At 38.8% G+C, this 27,981-nt stretch overlaps 1 protein-coding gene across 21 annotated transcripts in view; it reads right to left on the bottom strand.

Annotated features, from left to right (window-relative positions):
* Nucleotides 1–527: 527 nt before the first annotated feature.
* The window catches only part of MLIP (muscular LMNA interacting protein), a 295,306-nt gene continuing 267,852 nt past the window's right edge, over nucleotides 528–27,981 (bottom strand). For 16 of the 21 annotated variants that reach the window (XM_070777791.1, XM_070777786.1, XM_070777788.1 and 13 more), the window contains 3 exons: nucleotides 10,982–11,035; nucleotides 1,035–1,086; nucleotides 528–843 (listed from right to left, as the gene is read on the bottom strand). In XM_070777791.1, the coding sequence (XP_070633892.1) occupies nucleotides 1,042–1,086; nucleotides 10,982–11,035 (99 nt within the window). In that variant the 3' untranslated portion in view covers nucleotides 528–843; nucleotides 1,035–1,041. Of the gene's footprint in view, nucleotides 844–1,034; nucleotides 1,087–10,919; nucleotides 11,036–27,981 lie in introns of all 21 variants that reach the window. The other 5 variants (XM_070777789.1, XM_070777775.1, XM_070777790.1 and 2 more) reach the window with 3 other exon arrangements.

Here is a 27,981-nt window from a genome sequence, read left to right on the forward strand (position 1 = left end):
AGACAAGACAAAAGCAGCCACTTCGAGAAGGTGAGGACTGGAAGCTAGGGGTGGCAGCTAGAAAAGAAAGGGAACACGGCCAATATGGCGGGCACTGGGTGTGCTAGAGTGGGCGGCTCCCAGGACTGTCTGCGACAGGGTGGTTTGCTCTCCGGTCTCGGCTGCTCCCAAGATGATGGGTACAAACTAACTCTGAAGCAGCCTCTGCAAGAATCACGTGGTGACAGTCAGAGAAACAGTGATGGAGGACAGCTCAGCAACACGACCTACACTTGACGGTCTGCACGTCCCAGGAAGCGCAGAACCCAAACAGGACAACAGCGCGTGTTTGTGTCAATACCAGCTTTCACACCTTCAAGAGTTTCCCAGTGAAGCCCTGAAAGCAGGCAGGGACTCCTTTGCAAAAAGCTACTTTTTTTTTTTTTTAATGTGTAAAAATAATTAAGCAGTAGGGAAATATAACCTGATTCAGACAGTAACGTATGCATAAAATAAAACTGGTGTTGAAAAATCATCACGCCCATCCGTCTATTTCCCCATGTTTCTTTTTTATTTGCCTGCTAAACAGAGGGGCGTGTTAGTATTGCTGTCAGCTTAATGGAAGGCATTCAAGGCTCTAAGAGTGGTGGGAGAAACGGTAGGGAAATCTCTTCTAAGCGGGGTGTTAGTGACTACTGCCATGTTATATGTCCGCAGGGAACATTTTTAGTTTCACTGCAGCTCAAAAGGAAAACACTAAGGCTGAAAAAAGAGTGATAAAAGTTAAATCTAGCAAGTGATTAGCACCAGCGTTCCAAAAACTTCAGCCCAGCCTGAGTGTTCACTTCCGCTCGATCTTCATTGCTGCAAAATAAGAGGAAACAGTAGTCAGGTTAATGGAGACAGAACTTTAAAAAACATGCCCATTCATACCCAGGTATAGCATTTCATATAAAAATGATTTGGAGTAGGAAGTTTTTGTTTGTTGTTTTTCTCGGTAGCTGTTTTCTTTTTTGTTATACAGTTAATGGTAGGATAAAGACACCCGGTGGTACCTTCAAATCAGACCCCGGTCTCTCCAGAGCTCAGCACAGCAGTTCTGACCTCCTGCAAGGGGTGACAATGGCTTTGAGGGGCTGGTGCCACCTTGAGGAACAGCCCTGCCATATCCCACCCACAACCCTCATCCTTCAATGACTTGGCTGCTGCCAACTTCTTCTTTAGTGTTAAATGCATCATTCCCTAAAATGTAGCCTCTAAATCACAGAGAAGGTAAAGTGAATTGGGATTGGATTTCCAAAATGGGACATTACAAAAGCAGGAGGCAGCAAATGAACCTCTTGCCTTTTTTTTCACATATTAATTCCATTGGCTTCCCAAGGCTGCTATGGAGTAGTGGGGTGGTTCCACTGATTTTTTTATCCTTCAATCTCTGTTTGATAAGATTACATGGTCTGGAGCAGATAAGGTAAACTTAACTGAGTGGAGATCAGTATTAGCAGATTATATCAGTCTAGAAAGAAGTATAAAAGGAAATATCAGAGAGGAGGACAAAAGAGAAATTTAGTTCTAAAACTGTACTCTAATAGAGCAATGTGATAAAATGACATTGAAAAGAAAGACTATAACTATATATTTGCAGGTGCCAATGCATGGCTATCAACGGAACATTCCAAAAACGCTAGTGGAAATTGAGGGAGGTCAGTGTCTCTTCTGCAGGCAACTCTCTGTTTTGTGATTTGTTGTTTTTGTTTAAATTTTGGGTGGGGGGGGGGGAGTATGGTTGATTTACAAGGCCATGTTAGTTTCAGGTGTGCAGCAAAGTGATTCAGTTACACATGTATACACATCTATTCTTATTTAGGTTCTTTTCCCACATAGGCCATCATAGAACGCTGGGTATAGTTCCCTGTGCTACACAGTAGGCCCTTATTAGTCATCTATTTTATACATAGTAGGGTGTATCTATCATAGGAAAAGGAGTATAGTTCTCTGTGCTGTGGTAGGGCCTCATTGATTATTTTATATATAGCAGTGTTTATATGTCAATACCAGCCTTCTAATTTATCCCTCCCTCTCCCCCATTTCCCCTCAGTAACCACAGACTTGTTTTCCACATCTGTGACTCTGTTTCTGTTTTACAAATCAGTTCAGTGTTTTTATTTGTTTGTTCTGTTGGTTGGTTTTTTGTCCTGAGCCAGACCAAGGGGTGAAGAAGCCACGGTCTGAGAGAGCTGTGGCTCAGAGCCGCTCCATCGGGGATACGGGGGACGTGCAAGGCCTGAGGGAAGCAGACAGGAAAACTGCATGCAGCAAAGCCAAGTGGCTGAGCAGGACAGAGGAACAGGACATGCCCGAGTCACAGAGGAGAGCCTTCCTTTGCCAGATTAGGAGGAGGTGGAGGAAAAGTTGCTAAAAACAAGAGGTAGCTGCACTCCTGTACTGATTTGTTCTGGCCACAGAAAACCAATAGTCATGAAATAAATGAGTTGTAGTTTTCAACATTTGAATTCTCTGAAGTTTTAGAACAAAAGGAGAAAAATGCCTCAATGACATCACCTCCTTTTTCCTTCTAACAAATAAAAATGAGCATGTTTTTTTATTTTCCTGAGAGTAGCAACACTTGGTGGGCTTCCTGGGTAGCTCAGATGGTAAAGAATCCACCTACAATGCAGGAGACCCTGGTTCGATTCCTAGGTCTGGAAGTTCCCCTGGAGAAGGGATAGTCTACCCACTCCAGTATTCTTGCCTGGAGAATCCCCATGGACAGAGGAGTCTGGCGGGCTACAGTCTATGGGGTCACAAAGAGTTGGACATGACTGAGCGACTAAGCACAGCAGCAGCAACATTTGGTATTTGAGATATTTAAAGAAATCATCATCTTTGACTAACTCTTATGAAGGGCTATGTATTTTATATACTAAACACTTTACACACATGAATGTAAATCTTCATAATCCTTTGATCTAACTTTACAGAGAATGAAATTGAGGCTCTAAAAGATTAAATACCATGCCCAAGAACACAGTATTCGTAATTAAATACTCATTTGTTCAATGTTTCCTGTTTGTTTTTGTTGGTCATACGGTCATTAGTTTGTTTCATCCATATTAAAGCATATAACATGTTTGACTTGTAAATGGTAAACTCTGCCCCAGAAGAGTTTCAACAGAGAATTTAAGGATATACGGGATTATAACATACAATTAAATATTGGACAAAAGGCCCTCTCAATTCTCTTTCAAATGTAAGATGTTATAATTATAGAAATAATTAGATCAGATAGCAGAGGACTGAGCATCTCATGCCCTGACACCAGGCTGGGAAACTGAGCACCATTTCTCATCTCCTCTGAACCCACTGAAAGGTCAAAGCCGTGTTTACCACCACCATTCAGCAGCTGGTTTGAAATGACATGATGTTATGACAGGTTGAGTCAACATTTTATACCTTTTGTGACTTTTCTATTTTCTTTGCCAATCTCAATGTAGGTAAGGAGCTGAATTACTCAGGAAAAACAAATGTCTACATTTAAGACATATGTAAATCATTAATAAAATAAATACATTATTATTTTCAGGCTACTTCCCAGCAGTGAAGGCTCAGTATTATATCCTGTCACCAGCTGTACAACAAAGTTATTTTGAATAAAAAAATATATATAGGAAAGACCATAAGATATTCAGAAAATTGCAATTTTGAACAGAGTCACATTCCAAAAGTGGTTTTTGTTTAAAGTTAACTTTAGGTAATAAGTGATGCAGTGTTGTGAAACTTTAAGCCAGTGTGACAGAAGCACTTTCTTAAAGAATGTGCTGTGTAAATTGATTTTTCCTTCCCTTTCAATATATAACCAACTCTGAACAATCTTATCTGTCAAATGAAAGAGCATGATCTACACATGTCTTCTTGTAAAGATGAAGCCAGACTTCAGGTATACAAAGCAAACTGTCATTTCCAGAAAATGTATCTAATAATTTATTAACAGTTACATATTAATTTTTTCTGAAACATTTAAAATATATTTTGGACATTTGCATAACTACTAAAGTTGGTGTAAAAATATAAGATCTAGCATCAGAATTTATTATCCATAAGACAGAAGTGACAAAATATTCAGCAGCTAAGGTCCTATGTGGATAGGATGGTAGGTAGAGAATGCAGGTCTAACGGATTCTAGGAAAGACAATGTTGAATTTGGAGTCAAAAAAATTTAATATCTGGTGACCTGAGCCCTGAATAGTTATTAACCCTGATTCTATTATTTTGTTTTGTTTATCTCGAAAAGCTAATGCCCACAAGAAGGTCAGTCCTTCAACTTTCCGACTTCTGCTCAGCCTTTTACCATGATTCATTATAATATAAAACCCAACATGAATCTATTGAAACGACTTTGAAGGAAAAACCCCCAAACTGTCAAACCCTCACCGCTCCTATAATATTTATAACTGAGTCCTGAGAAAAGAAAAATCAATGAGACTTGTTTCTCTTTAGTGGCTATTTTAGAATCAGACTCTCAGATTCTGGTACTACTTCATATCAGCCAGGTATAAGGACAAATAAAAATGTTTGAGAGGCTTAATTACCCTTGCTGAAAGTAAAGGAAGAAATTTCCCTCCCTTGTTCTTAGAGCATTTGTTTCAGAAAACTTGTCTCCTCTCTTGGAAATGGAGATACATCCTTGTGAAATCTAGATGGGCATCTTATCAGTTTTAAGACTCAGAAGAGCCTCAAGGACTTGACAACCATCTCCTTTAAAGGTAAACATCCAAGGAGATAGAAGAAGCCTTATCTCTAAGTTTCTCCTAGGTTCTCAGGAAGGATGGGAGTCTAACTTTAGTTGACACCTGGCTCAAAGTTGTAAAAATAGCTCCTGTCATAAAGATAGGAGAAGTTTCTTTTTCCTTTGTATAAAGTCAATGAACTAACACAGGTGGTCCTCCCAATTACCAGTTGATTTAGAATGAGCTAAGTGGAATAAACACTATTTGTCAAGTCCTCTTATCTGAGGGTAAATCGAATTATTGTTTATCTCGAGAATGTATATATAATGGGTTAAACCTACTTGGCTATATGAAGGGTGAGATGTCTTCTGTCTTTGTGATCGTTTGGTGCTTGTGATAGACATCACAGTCTGGTTGAATGCTTAGTCAATAATAAAAGTGCTTTCTCTTCTCTACTACCTTTGTGAGGAGGACTCTTGGGTTGGTAAAAAATATTTATTTTAATTTTATTTCCTCAACACAGGCTGTAGGCTTTCAACACAGAAAGGTCACGTTGATAAGGTTCAACGCTGCAAATCTGGCGGTCAGATATCTTTCTTTCTATTTTTCCTTGCCCACCTGGATGCCTGGGCAAAGTAGGGATCTACCCAGGTATTCATATGAGGTGACCTGGACCTCCAACCAGTTGTCAATCAAAGCATATGAATCTTCTTTTCATCAGTAGTTACAAATATACAGATACCAAGTTCTTCTATAAGGTTACAACCTTGAACACCGCAATCCAAGATTTATCAAAGTTTGATTTTGATAAATAATATTTATGGGAAATTGCTTGCAGGGCACAGAGTGGGCCCATTCCTCTTGATAATTCCATTTTTACCCTTGAATCAAACAAAAAAATGAGAGTGGCTTCCATGGACAAATAACTTATTTTTCTCTTTTCTGTGTTCTCATCTGGAGAATAAACATAAAGGAATGAGACACTTGTCCCATAAAATTAGAACTTGAGACATCAATGGAGGTTCTGGAATTAAAAATAAAATGAACACAAAATCTTCTATACACCACAGCAGTAAATCGATCCTAGACGGTCACCTTGCCAGCAGAATTGTTATCTTGTCAACTCAAGTATTTATCAAAAATCTGCAAAGAGAAGGAATAAGAACACAGGAGAAGAATTTGCCTAGTATGTGTTTTATGAGCAAGTAGTGACTGATTAGCTCTCCAGTTGTGTTAATAACAAATGGATCTGAAAGTTCAGAACCAAATGCATATTTAATCTTGGAAATCAATTGACTCTCAAGTTAAAAATGAAATAGGCCTAGGATTGCATGTAGCAGGTAATGTGAAGACTGGCAGGTCGGTTATATCTCATTCCCAGCCTGACTTTCACATTTAAACTTGTAGAGAGAGCAGTGAGCTATCTGGACTGGTTGTGGATCCGAGTTGCTGAATTCACCAGACATGAGGAATACAATCAGAAATGATGATGATGACTGTTAATGGAAATTAATTTTTTCTAAGTAACTATAACCAGAAAGCATTATCTCAGGCAGAGAGTCTGCTCTAAATGAGATGGTGTTATATGTTGAACTGCAACGATGTCAACAATTGTTGATGGGAATGTAAATTGGTAAAGCCACTATGGAAAAGAGTGTAAAGCTTCCTCAAAAAAAAACAAAGACAGAATTGTCATAGGATCCAGTAATTCCACTCCTGGGCATATATCAAGACAAAACTAATTCAAAAAGATACATGAGCCCCTATGTTCATAGCTGCACTATTTACAATAGACAAGACATGGAAATAACCTAAATGTCCATCAACAGATGAGTGGATAAAAAAGATGCAACGTGTGTATACACACACACACATATATATACACACACACAACTACATATATATATATACACACATATACATACATATATATACACATACATACATATATAAACACATACACACATATACATATATATACACACATACACATATACACATATATACGTGGAATCCTACTAAGCCATATAAAAGAATTAAATAATGTCATTTACGGCAACATACGTGGACCTAGAGACTATCATACCAAGAGAAATAAGTCAGAAAGAGAAAGACATATACCATGTGATATCTCTTATATGTGGAATCTAAAATACACCACAAATGAACATATCTACAAAACAGAAATGGATATAGAGAACAGGCTTGGGGTTGCAGGGGAAGTGGCAGAAAAAGGGAGAAAGATTGGGCGTTTAGGATTAGCAGGGGCAAACTACTATATATGGGAGAAGGCAATGGCACCCAACTCCAGTACTCTTGCCTGGAAAATCCCATGGACGGAGGAGCCTGGTGGGCTACAGTCCATGGGGTCGCTAAGAGTCAGACACGACTGAGCGACTTCACTTTCACTTTTCACTTTCATGCATTGGAGAAGAAAATGGCAACCCACTCCAGTGTTCTTGCCTGGAGAATCCCAGGGACGGCGGGGCCTAGTGGGCTGCCGTCTATGGGGTCACACAGAGTCGGACACGACTGAAGCGACTTAGCAGCAGCAGCAAACAGCAAAGTCCTACTGTATGGCACAGGGAAGTACATTCAATATCCTTTGAAATAAAGCATAATGGAAAAGAATATGAAAAAGAATGTATATATGTATAACTGAATCACTTTGCTGTAGAGCTTAAGTTAATAACAATACTGTGAATCAACTGTATTTCAATGAAATTACTTTAAAAAAATAAATGCAAAGGAACTCAAAAGAAGAAGAAATCTATGCAAGTGACCGTCTTTGAAAACTGATCAGCCAGCTGTTCACCATGGTTAAATTCATTATTTAGGGATCTCGCCTTCTTCCTCAGACACAACTTAGCAACCGAACAACAACAAAAGCCCCTGGACTTAGTTCACATCAGATGTTACGCCCAACCCCAGTCTAAGTATTTTCCAAACCTTGTGTAGAATGTCAAAGGAAAAAGAAAATATTCGGTTTTATTAACTCAGTAACAGTGAATCTCAATGTAGAACAGATCTCTCAAATGTAACCTACCATAGCTTACAGTATAGGCTAAACTTTTATGACAGTAGACAGGAAGAATTTGTGACCCAAATCTTACTAATGCAAGTGAAGTGAAGTGAAATCGCTCAGTCATGTCCGACTCTTTGTGACCCCATGGACGGTAGCCTACCAGGCTCCTCTGTCCATTGGATTTTCCAGGCAAGAATACTGGAGTGGGTTGCCACTTCCTTCTCCAGGGCATCTTCCCAACCCAGGGATCGAACCCAAGTCTCCCGCATTGCAGGCAAACGCTTTAACCTCTGAGCCACCTGGGAAGCCAGCATTCCCTAAAGCAATGTTGTTTTATGATTTCAAATTTTTGTTTCCAAGACTGACTTGATTGGCTTTTCTAGATGACAATGAAGGAGCTAGAATTTGAGGCTCTCAACTCTGCTCATACATGTAAATCATCAGCAGAGATTTTAAACCTGCCTTTGCCCACCTCTAGAGATTCTTGACCCACTCCAGTGTTTTTGCCTGGAGAATCCCAGGGACGGGGGAGCCTGGTGGGCTGCCGTCTGTGGGGTCGCACAGAGTCAGACAAAAGCAAAGATTCTTGATTCCATTTTCCTAGTGGAAGTGCACTTTTGGGCTTTAAAAAGTCCTAGGAGGGGACTTCCTTGGTAGTCCAGTAGCTAAGACTCTACTCCCAGTGCACGGGCCACAGGTTAGATCCCTGGTTGGAGAACTAAGATTTCACAAGCCACTGGCATAGCTGAAAAAAAAAGTCCCAGGAGATTTTAATGCTGAGCCAGAGCTAAGAACTACTGTCCCAGATGAGCAGCTGAACTGTTTTGAGTTAGCTGTTTTTAAATGGACTTTATAAAGTATAGGGCTTATAAAAATAATGACCAAATTAAATCCCACATTTCAGGCAGATTTGTTACTAGCTGAGCCACAAGGGAAGCCCTTTCAAATGGACTTTATAAAATATAGGGCTCATAAAAATAATGATTAAATTAAATCAAGTAAATCTAAGGTTGTTTTTAACTGAATACCTGAACTAATTTGAAAAACTAGTGCCTACAAATAGCAGGATCAAGCAAAAGAAACAGCAATCTGGTAGTCCGAAAGGCAGGAAATGAGAGAAAACCAAGAGGGGAATTCTGAGATCTGCTCAAGGTCCTTCCATGAATGTCTGTTTGCAATGGATTGGTAACTAGCATACTTTACTCTCTAGACCATATGGTCATAAGACAATAATTGCATTATAAAAACAGGTAGTTTACTTGTTTGGTGCTTTGAGGGTAAATAAATACCAAAAAGAAGATTTGGGGAAAGTGCACAGGTAAATATTACTGTTGATCACACATCATAAGAAATTATCTAAAGTTATTAAATCACTCCCCTATGTGCCAGTGTAACTAAGCAAAATCCTGCACATGGATGCCTAAAATGGTAGTTTAATTATCAAAAACATTTCTTCTTTTATTTTTTTTAGTTTGATATATATTTATTTTTATTGAAATGTAGTCTGATTTACAATTTTATGTTAGTTTCTTGTGTGCAGCAAAGTGATTCAGTTATACATATAATATTAATATATTATATATAATATATATAACCCCTTGGAAAAGAATCTGAAAAAGAATGTATTTATATATCCATAAATATATATACATATATTCTTTTTCAGATTCTTTTCCATGATAGGTTATTACAAGATACTGAATATGGTTCCCTGTGCTACACAGTAGGACCTTGTTTAACTATTTTACGCACAGTAGTGGGTATCTATTAACCCACACCTTCCAATTTACCCTCCTCTCTTTTTCCCTTATTAACTTTGTGATTTTCTATATCGATGAGTATGTCTGTTTTGTAAAGAAGTTCATTGGTATCATACTGTAGATCCCATGTATGTGATATCAGATGACATATAGATTATCAATAAATGGATACCCCTCGGCCCCAGTTTCCTCCTCTGTAAAACGGGAAAAGTAATACTCAACTTACAATGTTTTTTGACGATTAAGTAAAACAATGCATCTAAAGTGCACAGCATGCTAACATATAGTAAACTCTCAATAAATTGGTAATTATAATCATTCTTAATGCTGGCATGAGTACACAGAAATCAACAGGCTTCTGATAAGAACTGCTAAAATTTTTCAGCAATACAACTTGGCTACATGTATCAAAATTTTCCCATTACACCAATAATCCTGGTTCTAAAAAACATCAGAGATATGGTCAAGGATACAAATCCATGCCTATTCATAGCATGCCTTTATATTTTAATAACTAAGGTTATAGCAGTGGGACACATCAATACTGTATGTTAGAAATTTCAAAATTTGCATAAATTGGGATGTCAGTTTATAAAATATACCCCAAACTGTGGAAAATATGCTTTGGGGAAAAATTCAGATTTCATTTATAATTTTATTTGGAATTTTATTATTTTTATCTCTCTTTTGTATTATCGTATTATATATATTTTTAAACTTGGAGGCTACACAATTGAGCATGACTAATTTGTAAGGGTATCTAGAATGAATGAATGAATTCACTTTTTACCTCCATAAAGACAAGTCCTGTAAAAAGTACTTTTTTCCCTCACCTTTACCACTTTGCCTAAAGGGATATAGAAGAAAACAATGCTCAATTAGTCTTGCTCGACAGAAAATTCCATTTTTTTATAGAATTTTTTCTTGCCCCTTTGGTATAGCATTTTTTAAAACTAAGAAAGGTCTTTTCACTTACTTTTCTCTGTCAGCTCAAATGTGAAAATGGCTCAATATTTGAATGAAATTTAGAGCTATATTTGCCTGTATATTTGCACTTTTGCCTGTATGCTACCCACCACGTGCAAAATTCATGTGGGAGTTGGAAAACTGAGCTACCAGATGGTCCTGGGATTCCTAACTCAGAAGACACTTATAAATATTGTGGGACATGCACTGACCTTCTAGAAAAAGAAAACAACAATGGCTTCACATAATGAATCCAGAGAGAAAAATCACAAAAATAGATGAGATAGAAGTAGTTTGTGATCAAAGTGGTACATACATGGGCACCTCTAGTACCACCTTCCACATTGAGAAGCAAGAATTTACTCCTTAACTATCAGATGCTTCTGAACAACACAGAGTAGGCCCGTTCATTCTTTCTTTAAAATAAAACAGATTTTATTAATTTTTAATAGAAGATTGGCTTACTTCTACAATCCAGTATTACATGGAGATGGATAAGCGGATGTTCAATTATATTCTACATTTACCTCTTTGGAATCAAGGGTTTCGTGTTCCGGAATAGCCATCATTGGATGACTCAGCTTCACAGAAAAGACGCCCAGGATGTGATCAGAGATAGAGGTAAGGAGAGATAAAAGTTTATATTTAAGTTGGCAGTTAAATGATGATGCAAGTATAGTATTGCCGATCATAGTAGATTCTACCAAGTGTAAACATTAAGATTTAATTGTTACTAAAAACAAAGGAAGGTATTCTTAACATAGAAAAAATTTTTAGCAGATGGTGAATCCTTAGAGCCTAAAACCACATCTTATTTCTCTCTGCATCCTACATACACTCGAACAGTGCTTGGCACACAGCATAGACAGTTATTAAATGTTTACTGAATGAATGACTGTTAACATACACTGGCAGTTCTCAGAGAGAGGAAATGAAGTTAAATCTATTTTCTCACAACAACCCTCAAACTGAAACGCTCCAAAGCAAAAGAGACAAATCATGTTCAGACCAGCAATGCAGGTGCCTCTGCAGATAGTTAATGCTATATGAAATGTAAAACACTGTGCACTACTGTAAACATAAAGAATCTCAAAACACAAGGGCTTCATAAACACTGCAGTCTTACCAGATGCCACCATGATAACGCAGTTTACAACACAGTGGCACGTTAACAGAGGGAGGTTCTTTGGTTTTATAGGAAATTTTTTATTATTGCATGGGTTTTCTGAGCACTATACATACCCTTAAACCTATTAGGAAAGAAGAAAGTCATAGATATGCAAGCAAAAGAGGCAGACAGAATGAGGCACACAGACAAGGGGAAGGCAATCATTTGTAATAGATCTGTTTACCCCCTTTATTTTTTAACCGTCTCTCCTCACTCCAGCTTTAAAGTAACCACGATACTTGATTTCCCAGAAATGTCCCAGCTTCTACTATGATCCTGGGCAAATCCAGGCTATGGAAATAATTGCCTGCCCTTTACCCTCATCTTATCCTGATTTGATCAGTGAATCATCAGATCAGTAACCAGCTCCAAGGCAATTCGGAGGGTCCCAGGAGTGCAGCCTTGGCCCCAGGTGGACATCACCAGTGGCTGCCAGGGAGGCCAAGGAAGTCCCATCTCCTTAAAGTTTCCTGAAGTTTCCCTCTGTTCCAGCCCATGTTCAAGAATGTAGTCTGCTTTTATTTAAAGCTATAGCTTTGTTAAATCTGTCCCAACTGTGAAATACCCTGGGTGTCAAAACATCAGGGCTCCTAGAATCCTGAGATCATTACTTTAAATGGAAGCGTGATCTGGCCCCAAACCAACTAGAAATCCAAACAGCTTTCCAAAATTCAGCTGAAAGCACTTGCTTTCCCCTGTTGATCAGGGTCCCCTGAGATCCTAAACCTGGCTTAGGATCAGATGCTATGTACCCCTTCAAAACTCAAACCTGAGTCCCGGAGACAGCAAAATCTTAAGCATACCTAGGCTAAGTGGTACGGTAATTATATGAATCATCAGAATCTATACAAATGTCAATCTCCATTCTTCTAAGATACAATAGGATAAAAATCCTGAAATTTGAAAATGTTGTCCCAATATTCAACTGACATTGGAAAAGCAATTGAGTAATTATCTGACATCTATTTTACATTTTATTTTTTCAATATAGGTATTCATTCATTTAAATCCTAAAATATATTTTAATCTGGAATTTCAAAAACTATGTGTGAGCTCTCTTAACCAACAAAAAATAACAGCAAACGACTGATTCTAATTAACTGGTAATCCCCAGATCACTTATATTTGGCTTTGGAATGCTTTCTTCTATTTATGATCTTGTGACCCAGCAGGTTTGCTTTTTGATTATCCTTGAGGTGACTAAAAACATATAAACTGTGATACTGTTAATGGAGTAAATCATAATAATTTATAGTTTCCTCACATGACAAATTCATTATATGTATGTGTTTATATAGGCTTCCCTGGCGGCTCAAGTGGTAAAGAATCTGCCTGCAATGCAGGAGACCCATGTTCCATCCTTGGGTCAGGAGGATCCCCTGGAGAAGGAAATGGCAACCCACTCCAATATTCTTGCCTGGAGAATCCTATGGACAGAGGAGCCTGGCAGGGTACAGTCCATGGGATTGCAAAGAGTTGGACAGGACTGAGCGACATCACTCACTCACTCATTTGCTTATACAGTGTTAAGAGCAATCTAGTGAGGTGAGCACTAATTTTACCCTGTTTCACAAACGAAACCAAAGCACCAAGAGATGGGATGATGACTTCTTCAAGGTCTGGAGCTAGTAAGTGGCAGAGTCATGATTGGAGTCTGGGTGACAGTCTCTGGAGACGGTGTTTTCAAAGCAGCGGAAAGTGGTAATACGCCGCTTGGAAGACGCTCGGGAGTTGGCGGTGGGGACAGACAGACGGAGGGAGTGGGGTGTGGGGGCAGACAGACGGAGGGAGTGGGGTGTGTGCCACGTTGCAAAAGGGAAGGCCAGGTGCTAAAGGCAAGAGCATACAGTTCAGAGATCAGAAGTAGTTCAGAGTGTCTGGGGCAATGGGTGTCTCCACACAGGAGACGCAAGAAAATGAAGCTTGGATGTCAGACGAGGATTCTGGGCTTCATTCTCTAAAGAGTGAGAAGTCCTTGAATCTCCAAGGGAGACAGGGGCACACGTGATCAGATTGTCACGTCAAAAGACATCGCCCTGGCTAAAGAGCAGAATACAGATGGGGGAGGAGGGGGTGGAAGACCTGCAGGTAATCAGAGAGAAAGAAAATAAAGAAGGTTTAAATGAAAGCATTACCTTAGAGAATAGAATGAAGTCAAGTTTCCCTGGGTGACCCTAGATCCCCCCTACCCTCCAGGGGGAGTGAAGGAGCGTCGGGTCGACATGTTGAAATTTTGTTGATTAGGGAAGAAAAATCACAAAATGTTCCAGGGAAATACAGTAAGCCTCCTACATACAAGCCTCCGAGTTGCAAACTTTCAAAGCTGGGACCACCTGCGCATGCGCCTGCATGTCCAGTCACATCAGGCATGAGACGCACTGCAGCGTGCCTCCCTCTCCTGCTGCCGACCCCGCAGCTCCACCATCTCCCACCTCCTCTACCCTCCATCAGTAGCTCTCCTAGCCTGTTCACTCGATGCCAGCCCCTGTATCCCAGCTATTGTACTGTAGACTACTGTACTTTTCAAGGTATTGTAAGATTAAAAATGTTTTCTTTTGTGGGTTTGTTTTTACTGTTATCGGGTGAAAAGTATTATAAACCTATGACAGTACAGTACTATATAGCCAATTGTGTTAGCTGGGTCCCTACCCTAGTCTAACTGTGTTGAAATTCTGAACAAATTGGACTTACAACACGCTCTCCGAACAGAACTCTTTTGCATGTAGGGGACTCACTGTCATGCTGAGGTTGGCATGCATGCTGAATGCAGAGGTTTTGTAAAGCATAAGAGCTGGAAATGCCACGTGAGGAGAACAAACATGGCAGGGACAGCCTCTCATAGTCAGAATGAGAATGAGGACACTAAAACATGGAAATATATCCCATATGTTAATAGACGGATGATGTGTTATCCAGAGAGTTAGTGGTTACAGGAGGACGGCGAGAGTCCTCCGAGCCTGATTACTTGGTGGTGAATGTGCTGGAGAACAAATTACTATTTTGTCTCAAAAAAAAAAAAAATACCCTGAAAAGTTATTAGTTTTATCATCAGACCTTTATTCAACATAGACAGATCAATGAAATGGAAAGCTCGGGTGAAATGAGACAAAACATCCTTTCATCCCAGATGGAAACTCCAGTCCCAGATATTGTATAACACTCATCAGACCTTTGCTCACTCACCACTGGGGGCTAATCAACAAGCGGTATTTGAATGAAACCTTCGGTTGAGTTTTATTACCCTCTTGATCACAGCTGCCACCACACAAATATAAAGCCTTGTGGAGTATTTGTCACCTGTGTGGGGCTTCCTCATAAATGTCACTGCATCTTCAGGGCTAACTTCTGTGACAAAGACAGATAAAAATCCCCTCCAAGCAACTGGAGAGACTCCTACAGCGAGAAGGAAAAAGAACTATGCCAAATGTGGTGAAATCACTTAATTAAGTCTTAATCTACCTGAGGAACTGCATCCAGAGCGCTAGCTTTTATGAATCAGCTCTCGCTCCTGCTCAAAGATGTAGCAGATTTTTCTCACCTGCCAGAAATGATGAACCTGAGGAAGTGCAGCAAGAAACGTTCCCATTTTTAAATCGCTGAGGGTGCTACACCTGCTTTTCAGAATTCAGTCCTCAGGATTGCTTTTTAGCTGAACCACATCCTCTTGTAAACTTCCTTCACTCTATTCATCTTCAGGAAGCTATCCCCCCTACTTCTGTCTCCTACCGAGATTTGTGAACCACTCAAGCTAGAGTGTAAACTTAAGAACATCTCTCAAAAACAGACATGACAATTACCGAAGGGGCACCTACATAGAGGTCTTTGCTTCTGAGTACAGTGTTGTCATGGTGAGACTGTGAGCCACTGGATGCTGTGTCCTTTTGATGCTATTCACCTTTAGGTTGACTGGACCTGGTACAGAGGCCACGCAGCAGAGGAGACACAGAACGTATATTGAATAAATAGTAATGAAAGAGGGAAGGAACGAAACAGAGGAAAGAGTGTTTTCTGACTTACAAAACTATAGAAATTCTGCATTGGTGAAGAATTGGACTTGTTTACTACATTCCCCAAAGTCTTCTCACTGGTAAGAAACTTTGCAAACTAGGGATGCTAAAACCAGTTCTATGGCACTTCTGCGTTCTGCTTAAATCCCTCACGATTCTTCAGCTTCAGGAAGACAAATATACTATGATATCCCTTACATGTGGAATCTGAAAAAGTGGTAAAAATGAACTTATATACAAAATAGAAATAGACTCTCAGACATAGAAAACAAACATGTGCTTCCCAAAAGGGAAAGGTGGGAGGGAGGGATAGACTGGGAGTTTGGGGTAAACAGACACACACTACTGTACATAAAATAGATAAACAACAAAGACCTACTGTATAGCACAGGGAACCATATTGCATATCTTGCCTATGATAAAATAATTAATAATCGCCTATAATTTAAAAGAATATATAGATATATATGCACGTGTGTGCTCAGTCACGTCAGTTGTGTCTGACTCTTTGTCGCCCTATGGACTGTAGCCCGCCAGGCTCCTCTGTCCTTGGGATTCCCCCGGCAAGAATACTGGAGTGGGTTGTCATGCCCTCCTCCGGGAGATCTTCCTAACCCAGGGATCGAACACGCGTCTCCTGTGTCTCCTGCATTACAGACAGATTCTTTACCCACTGAGACACCTGGGGAAGCCCATATACATATATGTATAACTAAATCACACTGCTGCACACCTGAAGCTAACATAACATTGTAAATTAACCATCCTTCAATTTTTTTAAAAAAGGGGAAACAATTTAAAAAAAGGACTGAAGTTAGTCATCAGTCTCTGAGTCAAGACATTCTACTTGCAGGTTTGTGTCTTTTTCTCTTGAATCGCTCAAGGGGCCTGCGACGCTAGGCCTTCAGGCATCCTGATCTGCACAGGACCTAACTACCCTTGTTAGATGAAGCTAATCTCCAGGCAGCACAGTGCCCACCACTCCCACTGAGGAAGGTCAAGGACCAGAGATCACCTAGGATCGTGCTTATACCTAAAAGTCTGGTTTACTTCACTCACTTAGGGGGTCTGCCTGGCCAAACAAAACATTTGAGATTTTATTTCCTGATTCACAGCATATCCCAGCACTGAGGAAGCACTGGGTAAGTCCTGTAATTTTCAGATTCTGATGCAGCAGGTCTAAGGAGCGGCCTGCATGTCTAATGGGTCTCAGGTGAGGCCAACAATCCCAGAGGTTGAGGAGCCAGACCCCAGAAAAGATCTGTGTATGAACGTATGGAACCGATGTGTTGCTCAAATATTTGTCTATTGACAACTGAAGTTAGCTATATCCAACGTTCTTAATCGATTAAGTTACACAGAAGTTGTGTAATTAAATACTTTTCTACGAAGGGTTTTATTGAGTAAGTGTTTATGGGCCAGACACTTTGCTGGATGTTAGTGAATGAATAGACATTGTCTCTCCTCTTGGAGACTGCAGTGCAATGGGAGAAGCAGATATTAACTATATAATCAGGATTCAGTTCAGTTCAGTTCAGTCACTCAGTCGTGTCCGACTCTGTGACCCCATGAATCACAGCACGCCAGTAGGCCAAAACAAACACAAAATAATGTGTTTGAAGGACAAGTTCAGCTTGCTATGAGGGTTCATCACAGATAAAGTGGATCTGGTCTAGAACGAAGGAATCTCTTCCCAAGAGGCTGAAATCTACATTGTAGATTCTACGGAATAATCCTCCTAATAGCGAAAAGAGGGGCAGAGTTCATATGGGGTGAGTAGCTAAAAAGAAATTACTGACCACTGTGCTGATGGGAAAACAGGGAGAAATATAAGAATGGATGGACCAAACGAGTGAGAAAATCAGGGACCCAGGCTAGAGAATCACTGTGCAGGCATTCTGCCTGCGTCAGCTCCACTTCAGAAGCCAAATGGAAAATACTCATTAAATAAATCAAGCCTGTTAAATAGGAATCTGTCTCATTGCCCAGAAAGACTACAAGCTGCTTGAGGACAGGGCTGATAATATGCTAGTACAAGCTGATTGATTTTACTGCTCAAGATTCTATGATTGGTTGCAGGAACATGGGTAGATCTAGAGATGATCATACTAAGTGAAGTAAGCCAGACAGAAATTACTGTATAGAACTGTAGAGAAACAAAACTATCATATCGCTTATATGTGAAATCTAAAAAAAAAAAAAAAAGATAGAAATGAATTTGTATACAAAACAGAAATGGATCCACAGACATAGAAAACAAATTTATGGTTACCAAAGGGAAAAGGGAAATTAGGGCTATGGGATTAGCAGATACAAACCACTATATATGAAACAGATAAACAACAAGGACTTAATGTACAGCACAGGAAACTAGTCTCAGTATTCTGTAATAATCTATAAGGGAAAAGAATCTGAAAATAATATATATATACATATATATACACATATGGCCGAATCACTTTGCTGTACATATGAAACTAATACACTGTTCTATAATAAATCAATTATACTTCCATTTTTTAAAAACGGAAATTAGACTACGTGCATTTTGAAAAATATGCCTGGGACAAAATATGCCTCGGACAAATTTAACTTTGCCTGGGACAAATCTGAGTTTGTACTTAATGAGAGCAGTTCGTGATACAGGCTATGAGGATGCAGCTGTTCATGACAGTCAGAAATATGCTACTCCTATCCATACGTCTTAAGGACGTCATCAGTATTAGCCTGGGATTTTTTTTTTTTTAATTACTAAACTATTTCAGTAGCTTGAATATTTATTTTTAGAATTTAAAGGTATAGCGTTGACTATTTCAGGCAATGCCCAAAAGTTTACACATTTGTCTATGCTACTAACTTCTGATGTAAATTGGGGAAAACCACTTTGTCTCGGGACCTCGGTTTTCTCATCTTTAAATTCTGGGTGCTAACTAAATGATTTCTAGTTCCTTCTCTCCTTGGATTATTGTGTTCATTGATAAATGCTATCTCAGGAGAAAAAAAGAAAAAAAGTTCTTCCTTTTTGGAATCTCCTGCACTGAGCCACAGCTGAGGCAGAAGTTACACCTACAGGGAGGGTAAAAATGACCTCCCTGTGGAACCTTACCTGGGATCCTTAATATCAGTTCTTAGCTGTGCCACTTGCTCCGTGGGTAAAGTTTCATAAACACTATGAAATTTCACAGCATTCTTGTGTGCATTCACTGAGTATCCTCATGTGAAAGTGTTAGTCACTCACTCATGTCTGACTCTTTGCAACCCCGTGGACTGTAGCCCACCAGGCTCCTCTGTCCCTAGGATTTTCCAGGCAAGAATACTGGAGTGGATTGCCATTTCCTTCTCCAGGCAATCTTCCCAACCCAGGGATCGAACCTGGGTCTCCTGCATTGCAGGCAGAGTCTTTGCTGTCTGAGCTACCAGGGAAGCCCAAATGCTGAGCTGGAATTTGGCATGTTAATTGTTTTATAAACCTATAGGAAACTCACCATTAAGTGCTGATCATTAATATCATTATATCGGTATCTAAAGAGCAGTAAGTCTAACACCAGCAAGAAAACAGGAATTTTCTGCTTTGATCTCTGTGATAGATCTTTGGCAATATTGCTGAAGATTCCCCAACTATGCTATTTTTTTATTCTTGGCCTTCTCTCTTTGACCCCAGGAGGTCCAGACTCAAAATGAGTTAGAACCCTCTTCTCCTCCAAAGACCACCTTCGAAAGGGCAGCAGATGGTATTTTTTCCATCTACGCATTCAGCCTATTTTGAAGATAAACACCACATATCCGTGTTTACTCACATTTTTCATCTAAAATTGCTTCTTTCTCAACTGAAAAACTACTCCCCAGAGGGGATTAACCACCACATTTGCTTTCTTCACTGCACAGCTCCCGGGTTGGAATGGAAATGAAGCAAAATCTACCTTCTAACAATATTCTAGGACTCACATTCTGGAACCTGAAATTGGAATTGACAAGGAAGCATATTTGCTGTTTCTTTATTTCCTCTATCCTTTAAGGGCACAATTAGTTGCTTAGTACTACAGGCAAAGCACCCTTTTCCATTGTTCTCAGTATCTCACACTCACTCTAGTACAATCATAAACCAAATGTCTCCTTCACAACAGATAATGTTAGTGGCATTTTTCTCCCCCATTCTCTCTCTTCTATAGACTAGAAGGGGTATTAGCCATTTTATTCCAGTGTGACACACAATTCCTGTCCTGCCTTAGCTCCAACCCAGCTATTCCTAAATTGTAACTAGCTATTCCCAAGTTGCAAGGAATTTATCCCAGAACCCAGGAGTGTGTCAACGGATGTCAATTGGCATATGATAAAAATTTGGAAGTGGTTTTGAAGAGGAAGAACAGGCATGATTGTGATGATGTTAATCCATACCCCCGTCCCCTCCAGAGGCCCTGACCTGATCCCTCTCTGCTCTCTCCTAACACGATGCTCCCAGCCACCTCCTTGAGGGAACTGACGTGTAAATGGCTGGGAGGCAGATGAGCTGAGGACGGTGAGTCTACAGGTCAAGCAAAAGGCTGCCTCCTGCATGGTACCTGCCAGCCCCACCTCCCTGAGCTTGGATTCTGGTTCTCCATCCCCACATCTCCCTGTTCATTCTTTCAACTCACCTTTCAGGAATGATGTCAGCACCTCCTAACACTCATTGCATCTGCTATATGCCTTTGAGCTTTCAGTACCCCCATGCTCCCTGCCCCACACCAGGCCCTCCCCAACTCTGTCATCCGGCCAGGCCCTGCAACTTGGTCTCAGTTGGAAGTCATTCCTGATTCCCACAGCCTTGCATCCCTGAGCCTTGTTGTAATCTAAGATCTCCCCTCTAGAGATTCTGTCTTCTTTTCCGATGTTCCTGCTAGAACCACAACTTCATACTATGATAGTTCTTTATCTAAATATCAAATCATAAAATAGGTGGAGTATTTACTGGTTGCTAAGAAGCCCATGGAAAAATCTGTGTTTAGTTATGTTAGCAGGTTTCAGCCATTTCAAAGCATGAATGAGATCTTTTGAAAGTCAGGGTAAAAATGCTTCCAACTTTGTCCAAGATTTTTATCACCTAGCATTTGAGACAGTGTTAAAATGTCATATAAATACAAAAGCATGAACTATATTCTCAGCCATACAAGGCCTCAGAATATTTGCCAAATAAAGACCTACCTTGAAACTTGCTTGCATCCAGGACTCAAGTAATAAAAACAGAAGGAGGCAGCAAGAAATACAGAAAAGTAAAACACCCTGATAAGTATATCATTGCCATTAAAAAGCCACAAAAGAACTATGGAAGAAAGAGAAAAATGATAACCAACACATGCCAGGAACAGAGATCTAGAATTGAATGGTATCCACATGATGAAAGACAACGAAAGGAGCCAAGTGAGCAAATAAAACATGGATACTGACAGGGGTGTATAAAAGTGAAGGTGAGTCTCAAGCCAAGGACATCGTAACAACAAAGCAGGATGGATAAATTCTAAACTAATAAATTCATGTCTTTTGGATGGAAAACTGGGAAGAAGAGACACAAAATTATAGTGATGAAAAATGTAAAATAATACGACAGAATTAATGTCATGTAACAAGATAATCTAAGACACAAAGAGAAGTCTCTCATGTTAAAATAAAAAATCAGGAGGGAGAATATCCACTTAATAAAAAACATACACAAAGGAGACATATAAAAGTTAGAAAGAAAAGAGGAAAAGATCTACTGTCCAAGATGAGCTGAAATAAAACTAGAAGAACAGCTTATTATCTTTGAAATGGAATTTAAGAAAAAGATTTTTGTAAGGGGCAAAAAAAAATTATGTACTGATTAAAAAAACAAACACTGAACAAGAAAATAGAACCATAAGAAACACACATTCCTAATCCTATAGTCCCAAAGTCTTAAAATGTCCCAGTGGTTGACTTGTAATACTTTGGGAGTGAACTTACACACAGCTAGGGTATCTCAAAAGTTAAGAAAGTGTTTCAGTGTCCAGTGGGAGCTAAATAAATACTTTGAAATAACCTGAGGAGAGGTCTAATCCACTGAAATATCTTTCTTCCACAAAAGAGATTTCTATTTGAATCACAGGATATATGGACCATGTGAGGGCAAATGAGCATCGTTATTTGATGACTGTTAATCAAGTGTCTAATTGTACTTCAATCAGTCATACATGGGTAGACGTCAACAAATTTAGCAATCAGAAACAAGTTTATGGTCAAATTTTAGTAAAAGAAAAAAAAGAAAAAAAATAGCGGTCACATTAAGCAACAGGAAGCAATACAGGAAAATTTTTCCCTTAAGTTTCAACATGAAACTACTTGATTGTATAAATGCCATTTTCATATATGGCTTTTGTTACATGGAGTAAATAAAAGGATAACAAAGCAAATTAAAGGATGAGACCAACAATTAGGTTGAACAATGTGAAACTGGTAAGCTAACGTTCTTCTAAGTCAAGAACTGTTGAATAATACAATTTCATAGAGATCAATCTCATATATAAGATAGCTGTTTATCTAACCTTTTAATGCTGCTCTTTTTCTTAAATGTCTTTTAAGAATACATATTTAACTCTCTTTTAGACACATACATATGTATTGAACATACATATATATACACACACACACAAAAAAAGAAAAAATACATATATTTTAAAGACCCAGTATGAAGATAAATGCCTCCATCAGGGATTTCATTTACTTCAGAGCCCACAGCTGCCTCCTCCTACAGACCGTTGCCCTCTGCTGAGAAGGGGGTCCAAATACTGAGTTCCTCGATCCTCTATGCACACCGAAGTCCACAGCCAGTGATGACAGATGAGGGGTATCCAAGGGCAGCTCCTCTGCCTCAAGGGCGGATGACCTTGCAATTCATGGCCCACAGCCCTCTCCCTGTGAACTAGCTATGGCTAGACTGTCTGACATCATTCGTGCTCTTCTCCCTGCCCTTCCCAATCATGATATACACTCTCCCTTACGGGATGCTTTTGTGGAGAACCACATCCTCAGCAGATCACAAACTCCGAACCCCTATCTCAGGCTCCACTGCTAAGGAAACTGGTCTAAGACACCATGCAATGGGGATGGGGCAGGTGGCAGCTGAGTGCTGTGAAACGCAGAAGGCTCATTTTTCCTTAGTGTCTCCATCTGAACAAGGTCCAAATGAATGCCTACAACATAGAAACATGGTTCATCAATTCTAAGGGGCCGGTATGTTATTTTACAAGAGTTGTGAAATGAATCTTTCTCCAAATATCCTTTTCTTTGCTAAGAATTCCATCCAACCTGCCTTCTACTGCACATCTCTTTCGAATCAGCAAATTATTTTCATGGTGATTTTATTAAAAGTGTTATAATAAAAACCTTCAGTTAGGTATCAGCACATGAGTTTATAGAGAGAGAGAGAGATAAACGGATTATTCTTCATTCCCTGAAAGAAATGTACAAGTCAATTTCTTGTGACTATATTAAGTACATTTTTAAGTGATAACTGACAATGAGATAACCCAACACGCGTCTGGTTTTAAATGCCAGCCTGTCGTTAGGCTTCTATAGTGTTGAGTTGTTCTTTCTGCCCTCTAGTGGAGAACCCAGCAAAATACTGACTGATTAATTCTTTTTCAGAACCACCAACTACTCATTGGCATTCTTTATTTTAATGTTAAAAGTCCAATTAATTTGCATTGAGCCATTTTAAACAGGAAATTCTTTATGAACATATTATACGAATGAATCCATTTCAAAGGCAATTTGGCACAGGCAAACAGGTTTTAGTTTCCTGAAAAATATCAAAACATTAAAAACCAATTTTGAGTTTATAGAGCTTTTCCTCCTATTCCACCCACCTCAAAGGTTTTCTCTTCTACAGAATCTTAATAGTTATCCAATTCCCATTAACTCCAAAAGTTGTCAGAGAAATTTTAGAATTGAGCAACACGGTTTATCTTCCTGATGATAGAAAATAAATTACCTTCGTTTATTCAGACAGAAGTATTTCTCATTATGTAGAAAGAACACAAACAGACGTTATTAATGGGGAGGATAAAAAGAGGTTTTGCTTCCAAAAGTCAAGGTGACTTTTTCACTGAGGTAGCTGTGGCTACTGCTACTGCTACTGCTAAGTCACTTCAGTCATGTCCGACTCTGTGCGACCCCATAGATGGCAGCCCACCAGGCTCCCTCGTCCCTGGGACTCTCCAGGCAAGAACACTGGAGTGGGTTGCCATTTCCTACCTCAGTGAATTTTTGTCAGTTTTAGGAAAACAGCGGCTCTCTCAGCCTTTAACTTTGGAACTGTGGCTGCCTAAGAAGGTTGGAGCCTGGGATAAAATATGAAGAGTGTACGTGGTTCATGATGAACCCAGCCTCCAGCAATCACTCACGCCAACCCACGGGTGTGTCACACAGCCATCTTTAGTCCTCAGTTTCCTCATCCAGAAACTGAAGGAAGTCAGGAGGTCTCGGTGGTTACTTAGTTCCTGTCCTGACATCTACATCCCGCCATATAACTAAAAGAAAGCCTGTGGTTCCAGAGCAGAGGCATCCAAGAACATGGTAATGCGGCTTCTCTGACAGATTAGTGTGTGTGGGGGGGCGGGGTGGAAATTCCTTAAGAAAAACTAGTCAAGTACCAGCTATTAAGCTAATTCTGTGGAATCCTGTACACATCATTTATACTTTCTGAGCCTTGGTTTTTCATATGTAAAATAAAGGGGATAAAATCTACTTTACGATTGTTTTCAATTTTAAATAAAATACTGTCTATAAGGGAAGCAGCCTATAGTCTATGTTTTGTAAATATCAGTTCCTTTCACAGAGAATCTTGGAGACGCCTCATCTCACAATTTCAGATGAGCCCCCGCATAGGAGGCAGAGCTGTCTGGCAGTATTACCTCTTGCTAACTTCAAACCATATTTCTGAATTCCAGCGGTTTCCTCAACACTCTGGGCTGCTTTCATTTTCTCGAATTTTCCTTATTTCTTTTCTTTCCCACCTGGAAACCATCCCACACTGTTCCCTCTGCTTGGATGTCCAGATTGGACCCAATTTTCTTTATGAAGCTTAGATGAAAAATCATTCCTCACTAAATATTCCCCGATTCATCAGACGGGATCAGGACCACTGTTCTATGCACTTGTAACTACTTGTCATCTGTGTGGCAGCTGTCACAATGATCATTTATAATGATTTTTTTTTTTTGCTTATTTGTTTAATTTTTGTGTTTCACCAAATAGAAAAGAGGTTCCTGACAAAGGCCCTTGCTTCCCAATGCATGAGCAGCAGAGACACAGTGCTTTACAAATAAGAGCTACTCAATATATCTTTATGAAATGAATACAGCACACTTTGTCAACTGCCAGACTCGAGGGTTCTCAGACTTTGTGTTATAATAAAAAAAAGTTTCAAGGTCTATGCTCTTTTTTATTCTTGGGGAATTAGGCTAGAAGTTGGACAAGGATTTTGTAACCTTGAACCCAATCACATAACTTAGGGTTCATTTTCTGCTTCTAAAGCTATGCCCAATTGTAAACTACTTATCTCAAAGGAATGCTGCTTTATTCTTGAAATGTATTCATAAAAGATTTTTTACATCTTTAGATCTAAATATTTAGAGCTTACATTAGAAAAGCAAGTTTTTATTTCAAAGCCCCCTCAGTCTTTGAATCAGTTGGTAAAAGATAGAATTACTTTAATTTTTCCCTTCTCCAGCTGAGCCATAATCTGCTTTAATTTCTGTTGATTGATTTCTGTTAAAAGATCAAAAAAACTTCAGGAAAAAAAATCTCATTTCAGTGGAGCTACTAAAATAGTTAATGCATGTTGGAAATATGCCTTTAATATTAATATTTTAAATTATTGAATTTCTATAGATTCCCAGGGTCAGTTCTCTGAGTAGCTATGCAATGATTATGCCAGTTAAGATATTCTCAATCCCATGGTAAAAATATAAATTTTACTAATGAATTAAATTCAAAAATTAAGATATAGGAGATGAAACTGGGGAAAAAGAAACAAATGAGAAAAGTCAACATTTATAGGGTGAAATATCCAAGAGGAAAGAAGGGATAGTCGTATCTGGGAAGAAGGCTAAAGCCTGTGCCCCTGACTCATCCTGTATGTAAAAGTTTCTTTCCTTCCTTCATCTTCCTACCTCATTCACACTCTTGTGCCAATCCCCCAATAATCCATAATACGAGAACAAAAGTCAACTGAATCTAATGGCACCAAAGAGTTGACAATTACAATTGGTGTTTTTTTCCCCCTCCTATTTCTAATACTGTACACTTCTTATTCATAATCCATCTTCTAGGTAAATTCTTCACTATTCTATTAATAACAGACATCTCACCCTTGGCTTATTGTAAGTGGAGTGATCCTTTATATAAAGAAGACAAATAATGGATGGAATTGAGCTGAAAACACCTCATTTTTGCTCACTGAAGTCTCACTTTTTCATCACAGACAAGTTATATTTCCTTTTTATTCTTAATCTACAATATCAGCAGCTGCTTGGAAAACAGCCTAATAGAGATGGATCAGTAAATATTCTTTTGACATATCATAAGGATAAAATACATTTCAAGTAAAATGCTTCATCTTTCTTAGCAAAAATGTAATTCTAATATAAAGCATTGCTATATTTTAAAATCTCTTTTTATGAAAAAGGCACTTTTATTTTTTAAAAGAATTAAATTATAAAAAACTGCATGTTGGCAGTTGTGTTATTTTTTTTTTCAAAGAGAAATGACTTTTAATAATTGAAGTAGCGCACTGGGAAAAAATATTTGTACCTTGGATTCAATAAGTCCAAGAATACTGGATATATAAACACTCAACCCAACTGTAAATGTTACAAGCTCATGGGGACAATTTTGACTAAGAACTCAACCTTATATTTTACAACCTACTCTAATTAGAAGAAAAATTCTGTGACTTATGTTAGTATATACACTATTTAACAGTTGTGTTTCCTTTAACTTACTAGAGGTTATGAGAAAAAATCAATTATAATCAAACACTTGCAAAAATGTCAGTATAAACAGGTTTTCTTTCTAAAGTTATTTTTCATATTGAAGTTCATTTTCTTGTTGAATCATTACAGAATTTAAAAAGCAAAAGAGGAAAATGTTGCTATCATAGAAGAAGCATAAAATTTTCAGTGGAGCAGAAACTTTAAGATCACTCAATTCAGTGGAAGTTCTGAGTCTAGAAGTTTCAACTGAGTCCCATTAATCTACATTTTTCTAAGATCTTTAGGTAATTCCAATACAATCAGCCGAGGTGATCTCTGAGAGCAAAAGTTTTGGAACCAATCCCAATACCATATTACAGCTAAGAAAAAAAGAAACCCACAGGAAAAGAGCGAAGCATGTGGCACAATAGCATCTATATAAATTTAATTATAAATACACAAAATAATAATGCAATTTTGAAAGAAAATATACTAGCAACAATAGTGTAGCTGCCAAGGGGAAGAAGGAAAGCAAAGTGAAAAATTAAAATGAGCCAGAATACGTATGTGAATAAATTGGAAGGGTAAAAGTACTGAATAGATTGTAATAAAAGGAAAAAGTCAATTTTAGATGAGAGTAATGTCCTACTAGCTACACTGATGGATTGTTTCTTTACTCCAGCACCAGAATTCTATAAATAGGCAGCATGCTGAAAACATATAAAACTGTGTACTTAAGGTGAAATGTGAAAGCTGCATGTATCGGTTGATCATGGTAACAATTCTAAGCTAGAGATTCTATTTTTATTGCTATTTTATAGGTAAGAAACTAAAGCACACGTTTGAATTACTTTTCCAAATATAAGCATAAAGCAATTCATTTATTCAACAAAATTGTCAGCAACCGATGTCTTCATTACAGAGTCTGAAGACAACCTTAAGCTGGTTTTCACTGTAAGTACACCCACTGATCTGGAGCAGGCAATGGCACCCCACTCCAGTGTTCTTGCCTGGAGAATCCCAGGAACGGGGGAGCCTGGTAGGCTGCAGTCCATGGGGTCGCACAGAGTCGGACACGACTGAAGTGACTTAGCAGCAGCAGGAGCATACCCACTGATCAAGTCAAGGCACTTCTGCTAATGAGAAGGCTCAGTAAAAATAACTAAAATCACATCATTTAAAAAATATTATTGACTAAAATGGTTTGTTACATTAATATACCTGTAAAATATTGACTTTCTAAAAACTTTTTAAAATGAAATATTTTTTTAAAATGGAAAACACATCAGTATGCTTTAAAAATAAAAAAGATGAAGGTTTATCCCACAGAGAGGTTAATGCTTTCTTGTCTCTGTGGGAAATCTTTGTCTAGCCATGGTGTCAGC

Source organism: Bos indicus, chromosome 23, assembly GCF_029378745.1.
Source record: "Bos indicus isolate NIAB-ARS_2022 breed Sahiwal x Tharparkar chromosome 23, NIAB-ARS_B.indTharparkar_mat_pri_1.0, whole genome shotgun sequence".
Classification (NCBI taxonomy): domain Eukaryota; kingdom Metazoa; phylum Chordata; class Mammalia; order Artiodactyla; family Bovidae; genus Bos; species Bos indicus.